Here is a 9,125-nt window from a genome sequence, read left to right on the forward strand (position 1 = left end):
GAGGCTAGAGGCTGATCAGACCCCTGTTGCCTGCTTGAAATGCACTGGGTCCGATAGGCTCCGCAGCGCTTAGAGATCTTCACACAGTGTGAAGTCTCCTCCTCCTGATGTTCATGGAGTCCTCCCTTGCGGGGGTTCTCCTCAGAGTTCTCCAACTTGGGCGGAAACCACCCAAGCCTTTTATACGGCTAGCAAGCCAATCGCTAGCCGCCATGCGTGAATAATTTAATGCAAGCCAATAATGGGGCTCAAATCAGAATACAAATGGCGGGAACTCTTTGCACTGTGCATCTCTGTGCTGCAAAGAAGAAATGCACACTGCAAAGAAAGCTACAAATTGGCGGGAAAATAATTTAGTGGTGCCAAAGCGCACACAAAAACAAAAATCACACCCTTGGGTTGTGACAACTTCGTCTGCAAGCAGCTTTTCATGGTCCTTTAAAAGAGTGAGGACATGATCGCTTGTTTCTTGCTCTGACCTTCAGCCTCTGCAGCAGCTTTTGGCTTCATGTGCGCTTCAGACTCTAAGTGTCAATCTATACTGGTTTTCCTTGACACATCCAGAATCATGCTGCAGGAGATACAAAACAGTCTGCCTCCCTCTGCATGCAAGCCTTACACAGTCCAGAGCTGAAATGTATCGGGCCCTCTTGGAGGATTTCTTCTCACTGTTTATCCCTGCTCAATCCTACTTAGGCTGCAGCACACTACACCAGCATGCAGTGTGGCTGCTTAAAAGATGGAACCAAAACTCTTGCAGTTAGATGGAGGTAGACTGGACCCAGGCTGGCACCTGTACCAAGGCTACATCAGGCTCAGCTTCTCATTTGCTTTCTCTTCCACCTTCCTCCCCACATGCTTCAAGACTGCTTTCTGCTCTTTTCTCTGTTTGCCAATAATTAATTTTTTTCTATGGTGAGCCTATCAAAATTACAGTCTGCCATTTTTTGCGGAAAATGGCTGATGTCACTTTTTCTGTGAAAAACGCAAAATCATGATTTCAGTACACCCTTACAAATTGGTAGTTCATAGTCATCTTGTGACAGACATAGCCTCAAGCATTTCTCTTCGTTTGCTTCCCACTGGACATGTCTACATGTGCACTTATGTTGGCTTAAATGTACTGTGCAGTAAGCAGGAACAGGCCAGCATCTATACATGCAGGCATTAAAGCACATGTATACATGTGCTAAAGTTAAAGTCAGTCCGCACACACAGTGTTACTGTGCAGTAAGGCATCTACACGTGTGTAACTGCGCAGTAACTAATCAGGCATAAACTTGATACTTGCATGATGCATCATGCAGGTATCAAATTTATGCCCAAGTCAGTGTAAGTCCCCATATTTACTGCACAGTATGGGCATGTGCATGTAAACGCCCACCCGTACTGCTCAATAATTTTGGTTACTGCACAGTAAATGTGCACATGTAGACAAGTCCACTGACGAGCTCCCAAATTACAGGACAAATTCTTGTTATTAGTGCCTAAGTGCATGACCTTGTACTTTGTACTACTAAATGTTGTTCCATTTTTATTACTCCAGTGCTCTCTAAGAAAGCAGGTAATTTTTTTTAATGGAGCCTGGTAAATTATTAGTAGGATTATATGATGTGGCTGGCTGCAATAGTAAAGACAGACTCATTGCTCCAAGAAGCCCCCTCCAATTTTATAACTTACATTAGTTAAAGTAGAGACTTCAGAAGAATGAGACTGAGGATAAAATAGAACAAGAATGAAACGGCCTTTAGTAATCCGACAGCATCTTAACATTTGTGGGTAGATGTTTTCTATTGTTATGCAGTTCAAAGAAAGAATTCCTATGAGGTAAGGACAGCACTAAGGGCAATGAGTCTTCCTGTATACTGTGGTGAGTGGGGGTTATAAAAATCCCTAGAGAGTTTAGATAACATACACACAGGGAAAATGGTGATTAAATTATATAAAAATCTATAATTAAAACAGAAATCATCTTCAGATTATCTCTAAACTGGAGGTCAGGTCACTGTAACTACATTAACTCTTGATAGATATTACCAGAATTTAATTTTGTTTTTATGTTAGATGTGCACAATTTATCAGAAGACTTTGGTAGGGTGGAAAACCAAGAATTAAAAGGGCAGGCTATTTAGTATACCTGAAACATACAGGATATCACAGCATCTTGAATCTCATGTGTGTAAGTTCAAAACATTTTCAGGATGCTAATAAATACAGTATCTACAGGGAATAATAAACCTAAGAGACAGTATAACATAAAAACAGGAATAACACTGCAATGATTCAGAGGTATGTTAATTAGAGCGCTATCATTCTTTTGACCTAAGAGAAAATTAAAACATTGATTTTTCCTCTTAAGGCACCAAATCTGTTCTGTACACAAGAAACAGGAAAATTGATCTATAAAAAGTTTCCAGTTTGCCATAGTTGTATGTATACATGACATGAAATAAGTGAAGTATAATATATGTAAACCCTGATAGAAATAGAAAAAAAATTGGTATCAACTACAGCAGTGGTCCTCCAGCCTTTTTAAGTAGACCTCCTTTGGCATTTAAAAGCAACCCAAGATCTACTGTGCACCACCACCACCTGCCACCCCTCCCCCCCAAGCAGGTAAGTCTGTGGGGAGGAAAGGTGGGGGCAGATCGAGGCAGAGGGAGAAAAAATTATTTGGGAGTGTGCCTCCTGGCAGGTAAGTCTTGTCTGGCCGGGGCCCCACTCAACTTACCCCTGCTCCTGCCTCTGCGGCACTGTCCCTCACCTCCAGGGCCTTGATCTAGCCCCTGCCCCTTCCCTCTCCCTCAGACTGACCTGATGGGCTGGGGCGTGCACATGCATGCATGTGGGCACTCAGCCCCCCTCCTCAGCCTCAGACTGACTCCAAGAGGCTCCGAGATCTACCGGTAGATCGAGATCCACTGGTTGGTGACCACTGAACTAAAGGAATATGTATAACTGGGCATCTCTACACGTCACTGTACAGCACTGTTGTTACTACGCTGTCATTTAGGACTTCCTTTTGGAAGTCCGAAATGACGGTGCAATAACAGCCCGTACTGTGCTATGCCAACCATACACGGTTATTTTTAGCTGCTATGTTGCTGTTGCAGCATTCTATGAGGAGGGAGCATGTTGCTATGGTGACATAGCATCACATGTAGACATGCCCACCGTCTAGGACACAGTTTATGCCTAAGAATTGCAAAACTCAGTGTGAGGCAAGAATTCTTATGGGTGATATCTTTTCTTGGACCAACTGCATGGCTGGGATAAACAAAGACTAGCTTTTGGATATCACAGTACCCTTCTTCAGGTCTCTTTCTCAGAAGAGATTGGAGGAAAGGGTACTGTGATACCTAAAAGCTCATCTATTTCTATCCCAAACCATCCAGTTGGTCCAATAAAAGGTATCACCATGGGCAGATCTAGAATTTTGCAGAGGGGGGTGCAGATGGTGTAGTGCATCAACACAACATATTTTTCTACAATTAAAGAGAAACCAGATGATTTACTAATATGCTAGGGGCTCAGTGCCGTATTATTCAGTTTAACATCAAAGCGAAACTGAGTACAATTTAGTTGGAATGTGCACTAATTTGCTATATTAAATATTAAGTTTAAAAAGCCACAATGAACTAGGAAAAAATATTCAAAGATACTGTTGTATTAGTTCTGTAGTCATTATTATTAAATGTACGTCACTTATTCAGATTCATAATACAAAATCTAGCCTTCTTGAACTTCTCAAGAGTGCATTCAACACTTAACTGTTACTCAGTTCCACACATGAGTTAATGTACATCTGAGTTCAGATTACCACACCTGAGTTAGGCTTTTAGTAAAAAATAAACAGTCAGCAGGGCTGTGAAATAGAAGAGAAATATTACCAGGAATGGTTAACAGACAGCAAAATTGCAGAGGAAAGGATAGCTTACTTAATGGAACATCAAGACCATTTAAAAGGAAAGAGGTACATTAACATCTGCAAAGAGAATTTACCAGGAATCGGGTAGATCATGAGCCACAAATTCAATTAATCCCCTCAGTACTTCCTGCATAGAAATGCTGCTGCCACTCCCAGCCAGTTGGTTTTAAAATTTGGGTGGAGCAGGAATCAAAGGGGGGGGGGGTAGGCAGAACTGCACCACTGCACCCCACCCCAGATCCATCCCTGGATATCACCCACAAGAATTCTTGCCCCTCATATTTCCTGAACCATCACACCAATGTCACTCCAACACTACCAAACCTAATACTTCCTTTTTCCATGCTTGACACTAGAGGTCAGTGCGTGTATCTGTATTCTATTCTGGAGCAAGTATCTAGGTAAGGGTTCTGCGTTTAGGTTCACTTCCCCTTTGCCTGCAAACCACAGACAAACATTCATTATGTTTTGGAGAATTACGAAGATAAAATGCTTCAGGAATATATTTGGTAGCCGTGTTGGTCTGAGACAAAAAGAAATGCAAAAAGTCTAGAACTCTTGATAGTATCTTTTATGAGACCAACTAAGAAATCGCAAAAAGATATATATTTTTCTGCAAGCTTTCGGGCTCACATGCCCTTCATCAGGCTCAGGGAAAATTAAAGATGGTAAAAAGTTCCCACAGGTAGGAAATAAATTTAATTAGATAAAATGCAGCTTTTCTTTACATTCCATATAAATAACTGTTAAGGAATTTGTGTTTGTAGAGCTTCCCTCCTCCTCTCCCCTCCAGTGCAAATGCATAAAATATATAGATAAGACATGTTTGCTTTTTAACATTTCTTTGTATTAGAACAGGTAAAATGAGTTACCTTTAAATTTTCTGAACACACTCCACTAACAAGTGCTATGACACCATCATCTGTTACCTAGAAGGGAAACAAAACCCCTCTTATTAGTGTACTAGAATAACTAAATCAACACACAACAGATCTATACTTCAAAAAGACATCTATTAATCTTAAAATATTTTTTATAGAGGTCTATCTCCACAGTCATTATACTGACTGACACACACTTTACATGCCCTATGCTGGAGACTACCTGGAAGCTACTGGGTCTTTTTCTCCAGTCCAAACAGATAGGGAAGACTTTTGTAGCTACATATTTTTCCTCACATGGTAAGTTTGTTTACTACTTTTTGCTCTCCTACAAATGTCACCATTTTTTTCCATTAAAATAGTAACTCTCTAAATTTAGGAGGAAGGAGTTCTGCCTAAATAAAGATGTAGCAAAGGGTGCAGACAGATATAATGAATGAAGCATTCCCAAATGAAACACACTTAGAAATGCTTCATGGAGGGAGTGTTTCAGGCCATGTGCACATATGCAACCTTTTGCAATTCCTGGCAGGAACATTTCAAAATGCTGCGGCCTTCTTTAGCAACAGCCAGGGGGGTAAGCCCAGCCCCAGTCCCAGCCCCAACCCAGCTCCCATGTGCTGTCCTTGTGCACACATAGCCAGAAGTGAAACGCTCCATCATAGTACTTAATTTAAAGAGGAACTATTTTGGAATGTTTCAGCTACTTTGGGAACATTTTAAAGGGCATACATGTCTGTGTAGCTGGGCCTTTGAAATGTTTTAATTATATCTGTCCACACCCATGGACTGCAGAATTTGGCCTTTTCATGTCCATATCTATGTCTTTAAAACATTTATGTATTCAAAACATAGATCAAAACAGGCCTAGAAATGAAACACAATAAAAAAATTAAAGACAAAATGAATACTCACTAGAAGAAATAGAGAGCTAAGGGAAACCAAATAATTTGCATGAGGGCTAACGAGGTAGTTCTCAGATGAACCACCTCAACAGGCAAGAATACATTCTCAAAACTATAAGGCATTTAGTCATTGGTCCTACCCCATGCAGAGTTTAAAATGGGATGGCATCTCCCTGAGGATATGGCAAATAACTTTACACCTCAGGATAAGTAGGGGCAGTGCTTTGCTACATATTGTATTTTCTCTCATATGTCCCCCCCACCCCAGTAAAGCATGTGCCTTGCTCTTCAGAAGGCAGCGTCAAGAAAAAGAAGTTTTCTTCAGAGCATCACAGAGCAGAGCTAGAGCTTAATCTTTAGCTCCCTCTCCCTCTCTTTCCTGCTCAGGCAAAAGCTACAGTTTTATTCCTTTCACAACTGAAATGTTACCAGCTCTGGGGCTGCTCAGCCAAAACCTGACACTGTAGCTTCTGCTGAAGATTGGCTTCATGGGTGGATCTAGGACTTGGGTGACTGGTGCCACCTGAGTTGGTGGGGCACATGCCGCCCAGTGGCCAGTTAGCAACTGGTGTGTGTGGGGGGGGGGAAGTCCCCCTGCAGCCAATCTCACCAACCGGGGGGGGCAGGCTCCCCGCATCCAATTGTGCTGACCGGGAAGCGGCCACAGCACTCCTGAAAGCTTCACCTGGCACACTACTCCCCAGCCAGCGCTCAGAGGGGGCACCAGCGCTTCCACCTGTCCCCACCCCACTTGTCACATAAGCAGGGAACGCTGCCTGTCAGGGGGTGCACCAGCACTGTCAGGGACTGCACGTGCACCCCCATGTACTCCCTATGCATTGCCAGTGATCTAGGATTTTGAAAAGAGCTCAAACAAGTCAGAAGGACTGCAAAATAGGAGAACGGGCCAGGAGCAGCTAGTAGACAGTAAATTTGTTGAAAAAAGGATAGTTTGATTAATATAACATCAAGAGCATTACAAAGGAAGGAAGACTACTAATATCTGTTATGATCAATCAGTGGGAATCAGGTACATTATAATAAGTCATGGAGTCAATTGGCGCTCTCAGTACTGCCTGAATAGAAATGTCACTGCTGCTGCCAGACACTTGGTTTTAAACTTTGGGTGGAGCAGGAATCAAAGGGGAGGGTCACCACACTACTGCATTTTCCCCAAGATGTGCCCTTGCTTAACACCACCCCTCTCTTGATGCAGCTGCAGAAGGAAGAGAAGGAAAAGAAGCAACAGCCATCTTACAGCAAATCCATGTTTCCATTCTGGACAGAAAAATCAGCTTTTCTGCTTAAGATAGCCTCCCAAAATTGGAGTGCTTATCTTTCTGGGAAAATACGCACGTTGTATGCAAGTAAATACACGTATAAGCTGTTCTGTAGTAACTGCCTATGTGCGCTCCTCTTACTTGACAGAAAACCAGGGTACTAAGTACTCAGCAAAAGGACTGTACTACTGTAGTGTATGAGTGTGCATGTGGACAACTATTGTGGAGCACCTGACATTACTTTTTGCCATATGGTAAATAGGGCTGTATGAAATTTCACCAGGTGTTTCGTTTTGAAGCTGCTTCAATATGTTTTGAGCTCGAAACAGCAACATTGAAATGAAATAAAAGGCTTCGAAACAGCTTTGAAACGAAATGAGGGCTGTGCCAGACTCCTCCTGGGGATGCAAGTCCCTGGATCTGCACGCCAGATGAAAGAAGGCTGCCTCTGCTGCCTGGGACAGGTGGCAGCAGCAATCTTCTCCAGTGCTGGGCACAGCCCATGCCCAGTGCTGGTCCCAGATGGCAGAGGCAGCCTCCTCTCATCCGAGGCGCAGATCCAGGGATGCAAGCCGGAGGGCTGCCAGGCTGTGCCGGATGCCTCCCTGGGGTGTGGCAGCAGCAGCCTCTTTTCATCCGGTGTGCAGATCTGGGGGCCCGCACCATCGGGAGGATTTCAGCACAGCTCCACAGCCCTCCCAGGGGTGTGGGCCTTCAGATCTGCACGCTGGATGAGAGGAGGCTGCTGCTGATAGCAAGTGTCAGGAGTTATACTTTGAACAGTTTGAAGTGCAGTTTCCCCAAAACCTCTGCACTTATCTCCTTGAAACCTGGCAGGCTTTATGCCCTCAGAAGAGGCTACCATCCCTGCAATTTTCAACCAAATCAGCCAAGAAATTACAAAGTTTTAAGCATTTTCATGATTCCCCATTATAGCCTATGGGTGAAATGTTAAAATGCGTCAAAACAGCGAAACAGTTTCGACGAACTGAAATGGGACAGTGCTTCAAAACGAAATGACAAAACGAAACGAAACACTGTCCCTTCAAAATGGCAAAACGGACTTTGAAATGAAACGATGGTGTTTCACACAGCCCTATTTGTTAAAGTGTCTTTAAGTGGCCTGTCATGCAGACAAACCCCATCTTCTACACTGGCAAATCATATGGTCTGCTGTTGAAGCTGTGGTAATAGAAAGAGGAAAGACTGTTCTCCTCTAATCCACCTGCATCCACATAAAGACTTGGCAATTTGTACCAAAATTAATAAGGATGAAAACGTGGTAGGAAGCAAATACAAAAGAGAGAAGTTAATATTCTAGTACTTTGTGGATAGAGGCAAGGGAATACATGCAGTTTACAAAGCCTGATAATATTCTGTGCCTTAATCTGCAAAGAATTTCTTTTAAAATTGCATTTGTACCTTTTCTTTCCTCTTGCTGATCTTTAAAAAGGACATGAAAGAACATTTCAGTTTTAGAAAATTGGGGTTTTTCCTTTTTTTCCCCCCTTAGAAATATTATGAATGTTTACTTTCATCTTCCATTGTTTTGATAGAGGAAACAAATTTTCTGCTGTGTTAATTTAGTATAGATGTTTTGGCACATATGAAACTGAAATTTTAGAAAAAGGACACCAAGGTGGTAGCCTGTGCAGATTTTCTGCCATGTGCCCTACCCATATGTTAGGTCATTGATAATACCCAACATTTCCTGTCCATTCCTTCTACTCAATCTCTGTTAAAGCCTTGGCCATCTTTTACATCTCCTACTCTGGTTTCACATGTTTTTCAAAGTGCTCCCTCATACTGGAATAGTTTCCTTGTTGTGCACCAAACAACTATCTTCTCCTCATTCTAATTTTCCCTATAACATACACTTCTTTCACAAACCGTTAAATAAAAAATATTGTCACAGCGGGGTCCGTCAGGAGGGCCGTGTGCTCCTTAAGGTCCCTCGCTCCGTGTCAGGCCGGCCCAAGGCACCCTCTAATTCTCGCCCGCCACGTCTTGTTGGAATATATATATATAGTTGGGAGGCTGCCTATGACTCCCTGGGCACGGCTACTCGGGACCTCTGTCCCCGCAGTTCTCCCGGACTCCTGTGGTCACCCGGTATAATGGGTGCTCCCCA

At 42.9% G+C, this 9,125-nt stretch overlaps 1 protein-coding gene across 3 annotated transcripts in view; it reads right to left on the reverse strand.

Moving 5' to 3' along the window:
* The window catches only part of AMN1 (antagonist of mitotic exit network 1 homolog), a 65,465-nt gene that overhangs the window by 22,567 nt on the left and 33,773 nt on the right, over positions 1-9,125 (reverse strand). For all 3 annotated transcript variants that reach the window (XM_025209068.1, XM_014521856.2, XM_025209069.1), the window contains one exon: positions 4,801-4,857. In XM_025209068.1, coding sequence (XP_025064853.1) covers positions 4,801-4,857 — 57 coding nt within the window. The remainder of the gene's footprint in view (positions 1-4,800; positions 4,858-9,125) is intronic.

The sequence above is a fragment of the Alligator sinensis genome, unplaced genomic scaffold (genome assembly GCF_000455745.1).
Source record: "Alligator sinensis unplaced genomic scaffold, ASM45574v1 scaffold659_1, whole genome shotgun sequence".
NCBI classification, from domain to species: domain Eukaryota; kingdom Metazoa; phylum Chordata; order Crocodylia; family Alligatoridae; genus Alligator; species Alligator sinensis.